At 35.2% G+C, this 19,509-nt stretch overlaps 1 protein-coding gene across 29 annotated transcripts in view; it reads right to left on the bottom strand.

Annotated features, from left to right (window-relative positions):
* PTPN13 (protein tyrosine phosphatase non-receptor type 13) overlaps nt 1-19,509 on the bottom strand; it is a 221,028-nt gene that overhangs the window by 138,846 nt on the left and 62,673 nt on the right. For all 29 annotated transcript variants that reach the window (XM_016951818.4, XM_063808928.1, XM_063808927.1 and 26 more), the window contains exon 3: nt 6,039-6,217. In XM_016951818.4, coding sequence (XP_016807307.1) covers nt 6,039-6,217 — 179 coding nt within the window. The remainder of the gene's footprint in view (nt 1-6,038; nt 6,218-19,509) is intronic.

Genomic DNA, 19,509 nt, shown 5'->3' with positions numbered 1-19,509 from the left:
GAAGATATCTAATAAGTAGCTTTACATAAAAGTCAAGAGCATGGTGCTAGAGATATATACATTTGCGATCTGTCAGCAAATAGTCAATCACTTTTTAGCCCTTTAGAAAGAAGGAAGAATAAAAGCTATGATCCCTCTATCCAGAAGAATATACGAAGACACATTTTTTTTGGTACGCACGCAATTTTTAAACTTTTAATGGCCTCTTGGCCTTATTCCTTTGACCTCTGAGGGTATGATGGAACTTAGGTTAAGATCTGATATATAAAGCAATTGCACAAATTTATTTAGCCATAACTCTTTTCTTTCGATATTTCCTAAAAGTCACCTCCAAAATTATTTTTAAAGCTCAAAACAGCAGGTTGTTATTTTCTAATTTTAAAATTAACCCTTTCCCCACAACACATTACCTTTTACATTTCATCACACTTTACATACTGAGTGTGTCGGTTAGTTTATAAGATATAATAGCTTAACAATATATCTGGCAACTTATTTAACTCTAGGTTACTTACTGTAGGACTAGGAACACCAGTATCATTTATTGCAAACCAAAACATGTTCTAGTGCTCTAGGGGAGACCCACCAACTGCAAATGGCCCCAGGGATCTGCTGAAATAGAATTATTTTAGGATCCATTTTGGTGCCCTAAGTACTCTCTCATGGGGCTAAATTTCCATCTTAAGAGTTATTCCTTCAAGTTAAGATGATATACACTTAAAAACTAATAAGATGGAAATGTGTTATCTGACTAGAGCAAAACATTAAGCCATTAACACTCCAATAACATTACCAGAAATTAGTTTTTTAGCTAGTGGAACATAGTATGGTGAAGTGATATTTAAAGACCTAACTTTCTATAATGCTTTTGCACCTATTAAAACTCTAGGATTTGGCATCATCTTTCACTGTGGTTAAAAAAAAAAAAAACCCACACAAGATTAAATTTACTGGCTGGGCACAGTGGCTCATGCCTGTAATCCCAGCACTGTGGGAGGCCGAGGCAGATGGATCACGAGGTCAAGCGATCGAGACCATCCTGGCCAACATGGTGAGACCCTGTCTCTACTAATACAAAACTTAGCTGGGTGTGGTGGCATGCGCCTGTAGTCCTAGCTACTTGGGAGGCTGAGGCAGGAGAACTACTTGAACCCGGGAGGCGGAGGTTGCAGTGAGCTGAGATCGTGCCACTGCACTCCAGCCTGGTGACAGAGCTAGACTCCGTCTCAAAAAAAAAAAAAAAAAAAAAAAAAAAAAAAAAAAAAAAGACTAAATTTACCATCTATTTTTAAGTATATATTTTGTTGTTGTTTTTTGAGACAGAGTCTTGCTCTGTTGCCCAGGTTGGAGTGCAGTGACGCGATCTCTGCTCACTGCAAGCTCTGCCTCCCAGGTTCACGCCATTCTCCTGCCTCAGCCTCGCAAGTAGCTGGGACTACTGGTGCCCACCACCATGCCTGGTTAATTTTTTGTATTTTTAGTAGAGACAGGGTTTTACCGTGTTAGCCAGGATGGTCTCGATCTCCTGACCTCGTGATCTGCCCGCTTCGGCCTCCCAAAGTGCTGGGATTACAGGCGTGAGCCACTGTGCCCGGCCATTAAGTATATATTTCAGTAGTGTTAAGCATATTTACACTGTTGTGCAACAATCTCTGGAACTTTTTCACCTTGCAAAACTAAAACTCTATACTCATTAAACACTAATTCTTCCCTCTACCCTCTCTGCCCAGTCCTTGGCAATCACCTTTCTACTTTTTGTTTCTATGATTTTGACTACTTTAGATACTTCATATGAGTGGAATCACATAGTATTTGTCCTTTGTAATTGGCTTATTTCACTTAACATAATGTCTTCCAGGTTCATCCATATTGTAGCATGTGACAAGCCTGCCTTTTACTTAAGCCTGTATGATATTCATTGTATGTATATTCCACAGTTTTTTTTATCCATTCATCTGCCAATGAACATTTGGGCTGCTTCCAGCTTTTGGCTATTGTGAATAACACTGCTATGAACATGGGTGTGCAAATATCTCTTTGAGTTCCTGCTGTGAATTATTTTGGATATATATACTCAGAAGTGGAGTTGCAGGACCATATGGTAATTCTATTTTTAATTTTTTAAGAAACCTTTATACTGCTTTCCATTGTGACTGTACAATTTTACATTCTCACCAACAACACACAAGGGTTCCAATTTCTCTGCATCCTCGCCAACAGTTGTTATATCCTGTTCTTTTGATAGTAGCCATCGTAATGGATGTGAGATAGTATCCCTACAAGCCCAACATTTAACATTTTCAATTTAATTATATGATTACATATTGGACTGTGTCACTAGAGAATCCTAGAATTTCTTCTTCAGTGGCACAGGGTCCTGGCATATAACAAACATTTGTCAAATTTATGAATGAATGAAAACAGGACAGAGAATGGATTAACAAGATTTAATACAAAGTATGTACGGTATAGTGTGATTAAGGGCATTTCGTTGTTTTTTGGTCAAGTTCGGTTGAGGCTTCTGCTAAGCTTGGGTAAAGAGATTTACTATTATTGTCTTTCTAAAGATGATCCTTGATTTTCAAAAAGCACAGAGAGCAATAATTCTTGATATTTAGACTACAAATTAGTGGCAATAATCAAGATTAATTTATCAGAGACATAGTACAAATCTCTGGTGCACATCAATATTTTTGAACAGAAAGCACAACAGGAACTTGATTCAAATTCCATCCCATCAAACCGATTTCAAAGGAATTGTCAAATAAGTACACCTTCTGCCAAGCAAGCAGGAAGTAGAAAATTACCCAATAAAAGAGAAAAGCCAGAGGATAAAAAGCTTAGTGTAGCCTGTATAAACCTGTCTACTCATTTAAAGGGATGTTATCTTGAAAAGTAAAGTTTTAAGGTAAATAAATGAAAATGCCTGTTTACATAGTTGATAGTAAGGGAGTTTTTTCATACAAACATGTACAGTTTACGAAAGACTTTTAAGTGTAAGTCCCTCTGAATGAAGAGAACATTGTCATGTATCAAGAGTGCTGGGCACTGAGCATTATAAAAAATTTATATGTCATCAACAGCAAGCATTTATTGAGTGCTAGTTAATAGCATATTCTTAACTCATGAAAGTAATTAAGTGCAGCTACTTTCCTCATTTTCAAAATGCCCTTGCCATTTTAAAACCAGAATACTGTGCTAGAATATATGGCTACTCTTCTGACCTTTGTTTCATGTTATGAATAGGATCAAGAAGCTTGATTTTCTTTGTATTTAGAGTTACACTTAAGATTTTGAGGCATGAGGTAAGCTAGAAGTTCCAATTAGACAGACTAAGAAATCAACTTTAACATGATAATGGCAACAATCCCACACCCATTTCATCCCCAACATTGCTTCTAAACACTTGGCAAAATAATAGAGTGGCTTTAGTCATTTTCCCAAATATGTGGTCTAACAGTTATTCCTAAACATAGGGTTAACTTGTTTGGGGATCTAGACATCACAAGGCAAATTGGGAAACCTCTCAGAAAATCAGAAAAGCACTTGTGCATCCCAAATTTCTACTAAGCACTTTTTAAATTTTATTGTGGGTTTTAAATGCTCACAGAAAGAATTCATAATACCTATGCACACATACTATACCTATTTCCAATGTTCGAATCCCTTTTTAAAAATATTATTAAATGAATCATACAGTGTACAGAATGACTGCATCCTGTTTAAATAATAAAAATGAATAACTATATATGTGTACTATCCAGCTTAATAAAACATTACCGGTACACTTGAATACCTTCATGATACATAACAATGACCAAGACCATATCTACTCTGTAACATACAAAAAATTCTTTTCAAATACTTCATCTTATGTAATGGGAAATTTTTTAGTCTAATGCCTTAAGCATTACCCCTACCTCATAACTACTATCTCCTTTCAATGGTTGCTTGTACCTCTCAAAATTCTTAAGTAGCTCATGGAATATCAAAGGTAGATAAACTTAAATCTGAATTCACTCTACCAATTCTTGTCAGTCTTTTTTCAGATACATAATTGATGGCTCAAATCAAGATGCCTTCCTTTAGCTTAGTCATCACACACACACTCATACACATTCAATCTCTGAAAAGAAAAATATGATTGTCAGTTTAAAGAAATTAGAATTCCTTTAGATGGCAATTAGACAATGTATATTGAAGTTTAACATGTATATATTTTTGATTTAATAATTTTGCTATTAGGAAATTACTAGGTTAATTTTTACACTTATGTGGAATGACATATGGGAAAGAATGTTCATAGCCAATTCTGAATTCTCTGGAGTACCCCACAGTGCTAAATTACCCACAGCCTGCTATATAACACAATTACCTAATGTCTGCTATAAAACACAATATATATGCCTAAATTTTTTCATAACTTTGACAATAAAATTAGGTCTTATTCTGAAGTCAGTTATATCACTATAGTCATACTGGATACTTCTATTTTAAACCTTCACTTCTTCATTATGCCATCAAATAAATCATTATGCCATTTTCAGTTCTTTTCCACAGAGTATTAAAACTCCCTGGCCAGGCACGGCGGCTCACACTTGTAATCCCAGCACTTTGGGAGGCCGAGGCAGGCGGATCACTTGAGGTCAGAAGTTCAAGACCAGCCTAGCCAACATGGTGAAACCCCATCTCTACTAAAAATACAAAAATTAGCGAGGTGTGCTGGCATGTGCCCGTAATCCAGCTACTTGGGAGCCTGAGGCAGAAGAATTGCTTGAACCCAGGAGGCAGAGGTTGCAGTAAGCCGAGATTATGCTACTGCACTCCAGCCTGGGCAAAGAAACGAGACTCCGTCTCAAAACAAAACAAAACAAAAACAACTCCCCAATTAGAGACTCACAAAATCTTCCTTCTCCCATAGTTATCTACTTTTGTCAAATTTAACCTCCAAAATCACAAATTACATCAGTCATGCTCCTAAAAATATGATAGATCCCCACTGCCTAAGAAGAAAGCCTCAAGTTCTGGCATTCAAAAATCGTCCTCCTTCTGACCTGGAGCCTTTCTTCCTTCCTTTAACCACATCCCTCTAGGCAGTAATATTCTAGCCTAGCCAGTCTAACCAACCATTCCCCAATCACAGTGGACAATTTCTTACCTCTTGTCATTACCCATACCAATTACTCTGAGTAGAATGCCCTTTCTACCTATTTTTATTTATCTGAAGTCTATTCATTCTTCATAGCCTAACACAAATAGCTACCCCTTCTCTGTGATATCATTCTACATTAAAAATTAATTGCTCATCTTGTACATTCTCAAAATACTATCACTCTCCATAGCATTTATTTCATCCTGCCATATATTAGAGATCGGGGTCCCCAACCCCCACCTCCAGCCCCATACCAGTCCCATGGCCTATTAGGAAGCAGGCTGCACAGCAGGAAGTGAGCAGTAGGCAAGTGAACGTTACCACCTGAGCTCTGCCTCCTGTCAGATCAATGTTGGCATTAGATTCTCATAGGAATGCGAACCCTATTATGAACTGCACATGTGAGGGATTGAGGCTGCATGCTTCTTATGAGAATCTAATGCCTGATGATCTGAGTGGAACAGTTTCTTGCTAAAACCATTCCCCCACCACCCCATCCTTGGAAAAACTGTCTTCCATGAAACCAGTCCCTGGTGCCAAAAAGGATGAGGATTGCTGTTATAGATTGTTCTGTACATGTTAATCAGGGTCAACTTTCCAGTTATTTCTATATCTTCCTCAGGCACGGTGTTTTATACAAATCAGGTATTTAATAAGTATTTGTAAACATGCACTTCTAATGGCTAATTTTTTTCATATATTTCTCAGATCTATAAATCTTTATAAAACTATTTAGATTCTTAAATAAAATAACTGAACTTCTTGGAATACGCGGTCATTTAAAACTCAATAGATTTTTCAGAGGGTTGAAACATGGTAGCCCATTGTCTTTATTTGACCTATCCCCACCCAAATAAAAAAACAAACAAAAAAATTTAACAGTTACCTTTTCAACATCTGAGAGAGAAGTTAGTGACTGATTTTGAAGAACCTCTGGTGCAGTGAATGCTCGAAGATCCTGATTGGAAATATTTTCATCTGTAAATGACACACTACCAGATGGCAGCAACAGCAGAGACCATGGAGAAATGATGAAGCCAAGGGCAGCAGGATCAGCTAGGCTTACTGGTTTGTAATTGCACCAAAATAAAAAATAAAAAAAAAGAAGAAAATTGCTTAAAATTATAATCACAGGAAACAGCAATCACTTCAATGGATAATGCAGCCTATTTGTATAGATGTTAATAAGTAGTTAACATATACCAAATCAACATGCTACAAAAAGATTGGGTTTCATACAAATACAACAAGTAGCATTATTAACAACAATGCCTTGATTTGGCTTAATCTTTCAAAATCTGGATGGTAGATCCTAGAAACTAGAAATAGAGCCCTTTCATTGTTCTTAAGAATTAAACTTGGTTCAAATGTTTTACCAACGTGACATATAGACATGGATAAGGATTAGTAGCTCTTTAACGTTTTTTGAATTATGCATTCCTTTAAGAAATTGGTGAAAGGTGTGGTTTCTCTCTCAAGGACATTGCCCATAAATATAAAGCTCTGTATAAATTCTGAAGTTTTATGGATCTACTTATAACCCATTTATAGATCCCAAGTTAAGATTCCGATTTAGACTATAGTGTTCTGAAATGGATAGAAATCAATTCCTTTGAAAATTCCTATTAGGCATTCACAAGGTTTCTAACTACAATGAAATGTCTTGAGTCAAAGTATATATTTTGCTTGAATTTAGATTTTATCTTATTTACATTTGTTCATTATTTCACTAGCATTTCAGGCAGCTTGTTTTGTACTACCAAATGTGATCAATGAGGTCCCTTAACTTTTTGTTTTAATGCTTGGCTGTATAGATGCCTAAGAGCTCATACCTAAGAGTATTAACACAAATACATTCCCTAGACACCAGTAGGCCTCCACCTAGAAGTAAAGCTGTACATTAAGCTCAACAAAACAGACTGATTAGAATAAACTTTATTTTGTCCCTCATATAAAAAGTAAGTTAATACAGGTTTTAAGAAAACTGCTAGGTGAACTTGGTTATAGACTCAAGATAATAGCTATAGAAAAATCACAAAAGGCCTATGACTGAAATTCCATTATTCAATCTGAATAAATTATACTGATATCACTCTGTCAAATGATAAGACATTGACAAAAGTTCATGGAAAAGTTTATCATACAGTATCTATACTTTCCTGAAAACAACCAGAACTGAATTTTTTTTTTATCAGGACTGAATCATTCTGACTTTTTAACTTCTACCTATCATCTACATGATCAGAATATGACTTATGATTAAAAAGTAAACTACTAAAAGTCATTCCTCCTTTGAAGGTTAAAAACCTGCATGTTTATGAATCTGAGACATGTCTTTAATAATGGTGTCAAAGAAGAAAAATGTGTTTGAATGCAACTTTTAATCAGTCAGCACATCTTAGGTTGCACTGAAGTGGTGTTATAGACCAATGGTCCTCAAAGCCTTAACCAATCATACATCAGACTTCTGAAACTTGGCTCACAATTGTTATTGCCAAATACATTTCAATGAATCATTTCAATGAATCATCACAGCTCATAATCTTAGGTATATGTTGTCGTATTTTACAGTCACTATACAAGTTTTCTGTTAAAAGCCGCCTCTTAGTTATTTCATACACAGACAACACACAATCTAGCTGGAAAAGAACTGACAAAGCAAAACAATATTTCCCTTGCAAAAAGATACCATTCAAAACCATCAGATTTCATGTCACAGATATTATAAAACAATCTAAAATCAATTTCTGTCAAATTATCAACTAAGGGGAACAAACACTAGGAGACCAATTAGGAAGACAATGCACTAATAATCTGGTGTGAGATGATGATGGCCAATAAGCACAGTGGTGGCAATAGAGGTGGTGAGAACCTGCTGGTAACTGAAGATATTTCAGAGGTAGTGACAACAGAATTTCCTGACAGACTGGATGTGGAGTGACAGAAAAAGAGGACTCTGGATGACATCAAAGTTTTGATCTGAGTAATTAAAAGGACAGAGTGCCATCAACAGAGATTGTCTAAAATAGTGCAGGCTGCTGAGGTGGGGGTTAGGAGGTGGTGGCAGGAATTAGAACTTTGGAACCTATTACATTTAAGATATCTGTTATACATTCGAATGGGGATGTCAATTAGGCAATTTGATCTGAAATGTGGGATAAAGATCACAACTGCAGATATATTTTGGGAGTTGCTGGCCTACTAGATGGTATTTAAAGCCATGTGACTTGATGAGGTCACCAAAAAAAAAAAAAAAAAAAAAAGAATTAAGATAGAAAAGAAATGAAGACCAAGGACTGAGCCCTAGGGTACTCAAACACAAAGACTGCGCCTTCTCGGTTTTTTATTTTTTTCCAGATTCGTCCTCTTCTCTTGGGGACTGATGCATGTATGGTGCTGTAACATCCCTCTAACACTTCTTTCGCTCACTACTGCCAATCTCCATCCCACTATTTTAATTAATTCTACTTACTAGACTTTCTGTCCAGTTCTCCAGTACCTAAGTCCCGAATCTAAGTTAGGAAGCTGGGATTCTAACTGTCATGGCTAATTCCAGATTGTCTTTCTTTTGGAGGCAAAATTATGATTTTGAGTTGCAACTGTTACCATTTCAAATTTATAAATGATTGTGGATCACAGCTAACACAGAGGCCTGAATGCCACCTAGAAGCCTAAATGCTATGCCCTGTCCCTGTCCTGTCACTGTGGATTCTGGTATCCACCCAGACCAGAAAAGGCTTGCTACATTCTTCCTTTTCATCCCTGGATACAGACTGACCCTCTCCCCTCCTCAGCATGGTAGCACCAATCAGAACTGCTGAAGGTGAAAGCAATTCATAATTCCTTATCACTCTAAAATGTAGAGATTTATTCACTTACCAGGACAACCAAGGTCAGTAAACTGATAATTACTCTGTTAAGAACTATATGTATCTCTCCTTTTTTATTAAGTTGTATTTTGTTTTTAATGGACATATAATCATACTTATTTATAGCGTACAGTGTAATGTTTTGGTACATATGTACAATGTGTAATGATGAAACTATATATTTCAACTTTTATACAATATGTTGTTTGCTTTTATTGAACATTTAAAGTATATCTTTATTTTAAGCACTATATATATATATATATATATATATTTAACATCTTCTTCCCAACATTACAGGTCATTTGCTAATAGAGTCTAAAGTATTATTGGGGAGATAATACATACATAAATACAAGATAGAAAGTATTAGGTATCTAAGAAAAAAAAGAGTTTGGAGGATAGCCAAATTACTTCAACTACAATAAAGAATTAATTTCTTATTTTATATGTGGCCCTTTAATAGGTAAGACTTGACCATGGCTAAGGTTAGGATTCTAAAAAGAAGAAACGGCCAAAGCAAAGGCATGTGGGTCAGAAAGTTACTAAGTTTGTACAAGGAACAGCAAGAATTTTGGGCAGAGAAATGGTGAAGAGCAGTGAGAAACAGAATTACCAAGGAGGATCATACTTTTGCTTGTTAAAAAAATACAGACAGGCTGGGCGCAGTGGCTCATGCCTGTAATCCCAGCACTTTGGGAGGCTGAGGTGGGCAGATCACCTGAGGTCAGGGGTTCAAGACCAGCCTGGCCAACATAGAGAAACCCCGTCTCTACTAAAAAAAAAAAAAAAAAAAAAAAAAAATTAGCTGGGCGTGGTGGTGGGTACCCGTAATCCCAGGTACTCGGGAGGCTGAGGCAGGAGAATCACTTGAACCTGGGAGGCAGAGGTTGCAGTAAGCCAAGATCACACCACTGCACTCCATCCTGGGTGACAGAGTAAGACTCTGTCTCAAGAAAAAAAGAAAAGAAAGAAAACAAAAATGAGAAATTACACAAATATTTTCAAATGTGATTTTTTAAATGGCTTGTAATAAAGTTAAAGAAACTGTGACAACAAACTACATTGCTGTCAAATTCCGTAAACACACACATGACATTTAAGTACTGGATTCTTGAGAAAACATAGTCAAACCACAGAAAATATTTTTAAATAATTTTAAAGGGTTATGCAAACCTGCAAGTGAGGGAATTTAGAGTTGTGGCTAGAATCAGTCTTTAATTCACTCATCTTGTCTAACTAAAAGGAAGAAATTTAAAGCAAATGTATTTAAAATCCTTCAAAAAAATGCTAACAAAAGAATATTTAAAAATGAGATTCTAGAAGCTTATAATTCCATGTACTGTGTTTTAATTGTGTGTTGACTGCATTCAAGAATGCTATTATGAAAGAGTAAATCTGATATGAATTGATTCCAGTAGTCTAATGATTACATTTATAGATTTTACCAACATTCCACAGAAAAGTTGCTAAACAGAATTTCAAGCAGCTAGAGGCAAGGTTAAGGATAAGCAGAAATTCGATATGCAAACACCTTAGAGCTTCTTTCCAATGTTCTTTTAAACTAAGATCATTTTATGTTCATCCATTTTTTTCCCTGAGGGTTCTTGCCATTTCCTTTAGATTGTCCCCTTATTTTTCATCTTCCACACATACTATTAAAAATTAGGGAAATAATCTTAACTAGGCAACAAACATGGTAAGGAAACACTAATCAAAAGTATCAGGAAACCATTTTGAGACTTAGAACAACAATGACATGATTTTGATCTGAAAAATCCCTTTGCCTATTCAGGCACAAGAAATTGTAGTCTTCCTATTTTATACGTTCTATTAGGGTGTCTGGCAAAAATGTATGCAGAGGCCGCTGTTCCAAACTCTGAAGGATTTGACGAAGTCCCTCTATAATATGGAATTCCCTAAAAAATTCAGTCCATATGTTCATAACAATACATACATTGTTAAATCAATAATCTGGTATAACAATGCACAAATAGAAAATAAATGGTTCAGAACAGTTCCCCTACATTTTAACATTTTCTTGATAGTTTTGTCATAAATTATTTAAGGTTCACTGGAAATTGTAGTATATGCTAGAAGTTGATTACAAAATAAAGCTGTATTAATTCCTCAAAAGTTTTGTTACTACTTAAAAAAAAAAACTTGTTTCTCTGATACCATAAAGGATAGAACAGCAATCCCTTATTGAAAATAAAATTGTGTAAATGATTGAAATTGACATCTACAATAATGTAAATTGATAATCATAGTCTCTTTAAAGACATTTTACATTTAAGTTTTCTTGGTATAGATAATCATGCAACATCATTTACTAAACTCCTATGAACTTTTGGTTCTCAAGAATTTATATTCTGGTGGAAGTTGGTCATATCTTGCTAATCATCCAAATCCCTAAACTCACCTAGAAGATTTGGAAAGATACTGATATAGGAGTTTAAAAAGAATTATTTAGGCAGATAGTGAGAGTAAGGAAGTCCTCAGTAAGGTATTCCTTTAATGAAAAGCAGTACCAAAATCATTTTCTTTTCTAACAGAGAGTAGCCCGTACAATTGAGCTGCAGACAGACAAGCAAGCTGGAAGCTTGCATAGGTGAATACTGGCAGCTGTGCCAATAGGAAAAGGTTACCTGGGACTAGGCATGTTCAAAATGGCGGCTCCATCTTCCCTTCTCTTTGCCAGCCACCTGTACAGCAAGTAGCAGACAACATGGTGCCAGCCAAGTGGAAAGTCCATTTGCATAATAAGATTAGGGCGGGGTGGCCACCCTTCACCACGCGCTATGTAAACATCACACCTGGTCCAGCCAATCTGTGGGTCCTATGTAAATCAGATATCGCCTCCTCAAGCCTGCCTACAAAATTTGGTACACTCCCATTCTGGGCTGAAATTCCAATTCGGGAGTCTCTTTTTCTTCTCTCTCTCTAGAAAAAAAGAAAATGTTTTTGTAACCCTGTTTTCACATATTTCTCCTAGAATAAAAGTGGTTTAAGGATACAAATTATAATTTCCCTAAAGATCAGGTACAATGCCATTATAATTAATTGAAATATTTGCAAAAATTAGTTTCCCATTTTAAGTCTATACCACAGGTCCACAACCTTTTTAAGTTGCTCTTCTAAAGAGAGAGAGAAGAGAGAGAAGAGAGAGCTGTTCTTTCTCTTTCCTTTGCCTATTAAAACCTCTGTTCCTAAACTCACTCCTTATGTGTGTCCCTGTCCTTAATCTTGGTGCGAGTCTACGAACCTCGGGTATTTACCCCAGACAATGACGCTGCTTCAATATCAGAGAAACTTGTCAGCTTCATTTCATTCTTTTTATAGTAGCTGACTTCAGTAATTTAGTATGTAGTCTCATTTTACTGAGAGACAGTATAGTGTAAGCCAGAATCCCTGGGTTCAAATCCCAAGTTTGATATTTATGGTTTATACAGTGATCTTCAGTGAGTTATTTAGCCCCTCTGTGCCTGCATTTCCTTATTTATAAAAATCATTGTTACATCATAGGTAAGGCTGCTGTGAGGATTAAAGAAAAAAACAAAAACCAAAACTAAAGACTTAGAACGGTTCCTGGCATACAGCAGTAAGTGCCATGTAAAAGTGGTGACTATTATTATCTAATAAACCTTTTCTCAGAGATAACAGATGTAGACTACACATCTAAGAAAAGTCACTCCTTGAATTTTTCCTCAATCACCTACTTAGCATTTTCCCCCCACAGAAGACAAAGAGCATATCATCCATGACAAGTACTGTAGTTCCAGAATAATAGATCTAATTCTCAAACCGTTCTATTCTAGATCTTTGGGAAATTTTTTGGCATCTTTTATGTAGAAAAAAATATTAGAAATACAAATGATTTAAGGTACAAAGTATCCTAAAATATCAATTTGTTCTTTAATTAATTTCTTGGGGAATATCCTTTTTGTAAGTAGTCTATTTATTACTTATTACATGATATTCCTAGTTAGCACAGATCCTCAACTTAGAACAATTGCTTTAAGATTTGACGATCAAACCAATTAGTACTTATTAACTACATTTGTCAAATTGGTGTTTTACTATACATAGTCATTAACTTTAGGTAAAACATGACTTATTAAATGAAGACATTTATTTGAATGCACATGATCAGTACAGTATCAGCATATAGTTTTAGAAATTTTTATTTGTAATACAAGTTGCAATATTCTAATAACATGAAATCATGCAAACATGTTACTCCAAATTGGTCTGTTTTATGAATAGGAGATAAAAGATATTTTTATTTCTTAATGATGACATTAGCCACACAAACACACACATTTTCTCTCTTTTTAAAATGACTAAACACATGCAAGCTGCTTGCCCAAACCACAACCACTGGAATGCTGGTATGGCTACTGATCAATTAGGCTTCCAGTAGTTGTGTTTTGTTATGTACTTCCAGAACTATGCTACTTGGCAACAAAACACTAATGGAACAAGTGATATACAGACAACCTATATTAGTAAAACCAAATTGGTTATTATTAAAAGTAACAAGGCTTAAGTGATGGGACAACGTGGATAGAGGGAAGCAGGTCTCTCGATTTCTTCTTTAGTAAGCGTGCTTGGCCACCTGATTCAAGTAGCATGAAAGAAATAGTAGCAGTTCCTTTCATTCCTCCTTCCTAATAATATGCTGAGGAGCTGCTCACTTTATTCCTTTGAAATACTATGTTCTTCCTCTTTGATTTGCCTTTCACTTCCACCTTTTCCACCAACTGCTTTATGCTTACCATCAATAAAAACTGTATCTCCCAAAATTACATGCCAAAATACTGAAAAAAAGTTTTTGTAACTCTGTTTTCACATATTTCTTCTACAATAAAAGTGGTTTAAGGATACAAACTATAATTTCTCTAAAGATCAGGTACAATGCCATTATAATTATCTAATTGAAATATTTGCAAGAAAAAGAATTTGTTTCCCATTTAAAATCTATACCACAGGTCCACAACATTTTAAAGTTGCCTTTCTGCCCTGCTTGAGAATAACTTACTAATTTAGACTTTGCTGACCACACACACACAAAAATTTTGGAGTTCCACTATCAAGAAAAGCAAAGTTTTCTTTCAACTTTCAGATACCAGAAACTGTATAAATTATTCACCCAGAAAATACTCTTGATCTTTATTCTCTAATCTCTTTTAGTTACATTTTCAAGTATGATTTAAGATAAGAGTCAGCTTGGCTTATTTGAATACTGAAACAAACTTATTTACAATGTCTGACTTTGGGAGTTTAAGGTAATTAAGAAATTACGCAGGCTTTCTGTTTCCTGATCCACTGAGGACTTTGGTGTGAATTCTGGAGACAGAGTACAGGAATCTACACAGTATTTTAAAAAAGTTTCCTGGAGATTCCAATATGTGTACCAACCTATCCTACACACAAATGAAAACCACTGCTCTCATTAGGGACATTAAAATGGTATCACTAATTAAGTTGCTTCTTGATCTTGTACTTGCTCCAATTATATGTCAATTAACTGGTATTAAGTATATAAGATGAGGTATGTATGACTTTATATCCTTTCCTGATGCTTTTTGTTTGTTTTACAGCTTACAAAGCTGTAAGTAAGGCATTTTACAGGAGATACAGCTAGCCGAAAAGTGTTACAAGTAACTATTTTATCCAAATTATAATTACATTATTTTATTAGAAAGGCAGAATAACTATCAGTAATTTCCGACTACAAATGAGACCTAAATAGCTCTTCTCTATTTATAATATGGAAGCTGATTAAAGAGCACCAATTTGAGACTGCCACTGACATTTAGAAATAAATTGCCTTATCCACTGATGGGGTTCAGAACATGCTGCCCCATAATTATGGCACCTTGGTATTTGAGAAAACCACGGAAGCAGGAAGGTCACTCTCTGACCTTCTCCCACCCTTTTCCTCTGAAATAGGTCATAAGACCTTCATTCAAGAGGTGCCCTTTGTATAGCTGGAGGAAAGAAACATCCTCATCTCTGAAGACACAGGGACGCAAAGAAGAATCTGATCAAAAAGGCCTTGCTAAGTTTCCCCCAGTTTATTACCATTAGATCACACTTTCTTATCCAATTATACTCTCAACTTCATCCACTTCTCCATCAAACAGTGCAAACCCCCTCCATGGGTTTAATTGTTCCTTCGGGTTTTCAATTCCAAAGGCTCTTGTGTTATACAAAACTTATATACCATAAATTTGTATGCTTTTCTCTTGTTAATCTGTCTTTTATTATAGGGGCCTCAGCCATGAACCTAGCAATGGGTAAGAAAGAGATACTTCTTTTCCCCTACACCACTTAATTAAACATTAATTTCATTTGGCTTTTTCTATCTCATTCCCAAAGTAAAGCAAACTACAAATGAACTTCCTAAGCATTTTGTTTCTTCTGTAACACTTTCTATATTTACTTATTTATTTTTAAGAGTTGGGGTCTCACTCTGTCACCCAGGCTGGAGAGCAGTGGTGCAATCATAGCTGGCTGCATCCTCAAACTTCTGGGCTCAAGCAATCCTCCTGCTTCTGCTTCCAAGTAGCTGTAGTAAGTGCCTGTTATCCAACATGTTCTATAAACCAATATCCATAACGTATGAGGTGAGCACCTTTAATCTCTCACCCTGTCTGATATACAAATGCATTATTAGGCATACAACCAGTACCTCAAGGTCATGGAATTAATATCAATTTTTTATTTTCCTGAAGAGTATCCAAACTTTGAGAGCAAAACTACTCTATGTATGTGTAATATTTTAGCTGCAGACTTCTAAAAGACAGTTTGCTTAAAAGTGGTTTCTTTTTAAAAATATAACAGCTGGGCACGGTGGCTCATGCCTGTAATCCCAGCACTTTGGGAGGCCGAGGCAGGTGGATCACGAGGTCAAGAGATGGAGACCATCCTGGCCAGCATGGCAAAATCCCATCTCTACTAAAATTATAAAAATTAGCTGGGCGTGGTGGTGCGTGCTTATAGTTCCAGGTACTTGGGAGGCTGAGGCAGGAGAATCGCTTGAACTCGGGAGGCGGGGGTTACAGTGAGCCGAGATTGCACCACCACACTCCAGCCTGGTGACAGAGTGAGACTCCGTCTCAAATAAATAAATAAGAAATAAATAAGAAATAAAAATATAACAATCATATCTTATTTGACCATCCTATTAAAGCAGCTATAAAAATGTTAACCATGAATGGTAAATTCTATTTAAAAACTTGATCTTATTGTTAGCTTAACAATTTTGTCAAAGCAATTTTGGAATGATGTGCTAAGCCTTTTAAAATGCTAGCATTTCTGTTGCCACCTAGCAATTTCATTAAGCCTCTGTAGATTTTACAGCTGCCACATTACATTTTGCCAGACAAAATAAACTACAACAGAGATAATTACCAGTAAAAAAAAGTTTTACAGTAAAGGACTTTTATAAAGCAGCAGGTTTAAAATTTTTTTTTATTTTTGTAAGTGCAGACAAAGTTTCAAGTTAAAAGAGATCTTTTTTCTTCCATCTCTGCAATCTGCATAAATCTTGGGGTCGGGGGTGTAAGAGGAGCAGATACAAAATTTAAAGAATAAACTCAGTGATTTCATTTTACTTTCAAGGGCCTGAAATTTACACAAAGACAGAAACACCAATAATATCAAAGATGATGACTGGCATTGATTTCATTTTTGGAGAATTGGATGAAAAGGTCAATGAGGAATAGTGTATATTTTTAGCTTCCAGAGGAAAATACATATATCTTTGCAGAGAGGAACTGGCTTTGATTTGTGATGACATGGTTCCATATAAACATGATCTGTAGGAACTCATGAAAAATATTTTTCTGATCACTAATGCCATTCTCTGCTGCTATTGACATAACTCCCTCACCCCTCTCTGCCTTGCCACTTACCTTGTAAAGACATTTTCCTTCTCTAAAAGAAAAGGAGGAAGGAAGATTATTTGAATGGTAAACTATTCAATTTTTTAAAAATAGTATACATTTCTTATAAAAATGCTAACTATGACTGACACACATCACCCCAAGAAAGTAAAATTTTAACTTGTTACTAAATGATACAAGGTGTAAAGCTCTTTTTTAATTTCTATATTGGAGAAAAGATATTGAGAAATACTTGTAAAATGTTTTCTGTAAAAGCCTTAGTCACAAAATCTGAATGTCTCACAGAATGTTGAGTAAAAGAAGTCAGACACCCAAGAGTTTACATTGTATGATTTTATTTTTATGCTGTCCAAAACCAGGCAAATATTATCTGTGTGATATGTCATAGCAGTGATTACCTTTGGTAAACAAGAATTGACTAGGAGGGAACATGAGGGAGCCTTCTAGGTGCTGAAATGCTCTGAATCTGGGTGGTAATTGTATGAGTGCATACATTCATAAAATTAATCAGGCTGTACAATTAAGAATAATGCTGTTTGCAATATATGTTATACCTCAACAATAATAAAGTCTCTGTTAAGTATAAAAATTTAAACAATAAATATAGTGAGTAAAAGTAACATTTATCACCAAGGATAGGATTAGAGAAGATGAACTGTAGCAACTCTCCTATCTAACTGTATGGCTATTTAAATATATAAAACTGGCTGTTTAGAACATCTGAAGTCAAAATAATTTTAAATTAAAACACAGTGTATTGACTGTGTTTGTGGGGAAGGGGTAGTTTGCTACAAGTGTGTCATATACTTATCAAATAACCTACATCATTCATATTAAGCATGTTAGATATTAAATTTAATTTTGTATTTTATAGTTTGTTTCCAGGGAACAAATGCGTAATTTCACACAGTTCAAACACATTTAACTTAAGGACATGTTAATTCTGGAGTTAGGAATGCAGGGCAAGATGTAGCATGTCAAAGACAACTAATACACCCTCTTAATCAACAAAATTATGGCTATAGATAAAAGGGAATATAATAATTAAGGCACTAGTTAGAATTTGATCTTTTAAAAGCTGCATACCCTGTACAAAGATTTACTTTAAAACTTTTAATCCATAAAAACTTTCTATATTTCCTATAAAGTCTTTTTTTTTAAAAAAAAACCTCAGGAATTCAATTTGAAGTTCATGCTTTGGCTCTCTTCTTATGCTTTAATCGTGTTACTTATTCTCCTTTGTTTCTACCAGATGGGAAGTTTTACACTTTCTTTTTTATTTTGTGATTATTGCTAAAAACTTTAAGGATATTTGAACTATGCAAACTTTAAGGCAAATTATTGCTATTCTCATAAACAGATCGACCCTTAGACTGCTTTAACTCCTATCACCGACATCAGTCTCACATACTACTGTTTTACTTATAATTTTAAATTTGAGATGATTGCTGTTGATGTTTTATACAGCCATTGATTGCTTAGATTGATCATCAAGTTGACTGATTATTTTGCTTATTGTTCCTTCTTGAACCTTTTACTTCCTTCTGGGTTATATTTCCTTCTTCTTGAAATACATAAGTACTCACGGTTTTCCTATGAAAATGTTTTGTTTTGACCTTAATCTTGAACCAAAGTTTAGAAAGACATCAAATTCTATCTGTACATTCCAATGCAGTGGCTATCAGGCACGTGTGGCTTTTAAGTTTTTTTCTTTTTTTTTTTCTGTTGTTGTTGTGGTTGTAGTTTGAAACTTTGAGTCTTACTCTGTCACCCAGGCTGGAGTGCGGTGTCACCATCTCGGCTCACCGCAACCTCTGCCTCCCAGGTTCAAGTAATTCTCCTGCTTCAGCCTCCTGAGTAGCTGGGACTATAGGCATGCACCACCATGCCCAGCTAATTTTTGTATTTTTAGTAGAGACGGGGTTTCACCATGTTGGCCAGGCTGGTCTTGAACTCCTGACATCAAGTGATCCGTCCACCTTGGCCTCCCAAAGTGCTGGGATTACAGGTGTGAGCCACTACGCCTGGTCACTTTTAAAAATTTGAAATGTGGCTTCAGAAACTGAGGAATTGAGTTTTTAATTTATTTAAAATTTAATTTCAGATGAATACTTAATCAGATATTGGAAAACTTCTAAGTATGCTTGTAACAACTTAGGTATGTAAATTACTTTTCCATGTGTATATTTTATGAAATATAAATATTTTTGATAAAATTTAGAGTCTGAATTGGCATATGCTATGAGTGTTAGATGACTTAGTACAAATAAAGTGTACAACATCTTATTAACACTTTTTCATACTGGTTACATATGAAAATGATATTTTTAGTATATTGGATTAAATAAAATACAGAAATCAATTTCATCTATCTCTTTTCATCCTTCTAATGCAGGTCATAGAGAACATTAAATTATATATGATGTTTATGATATTTCTATTAGACAATGTTATTCTAGGTTGTTATAGTGATAATATTTTCTCTTTTTCCTTAAAATAATTATGATGTATCCTCACAGCAGTTTTAAGATTTTATTTCTTAGTGAAATTAAGTAGTTTTAAGAATTTATTTAAT

The sequence above is a fragment of the Pan troglodytes genome, chromosome 3, assembly GCF_028858775.2.
Source record: "Pan troglodytes isolate AG18354 chromosome 3, NHGRI_mPanTro3-v2.0_pri, whole genome shotgun sequence".
Lineage (NCBI taxonomy): Eukaryota > Metazoa > Chordata > Mammalia > Primates > Hominidae > Pan > Pan troglodytes.
This window is presented reverse-complemented; position numbering and strand designations above follow the sequence as displayed.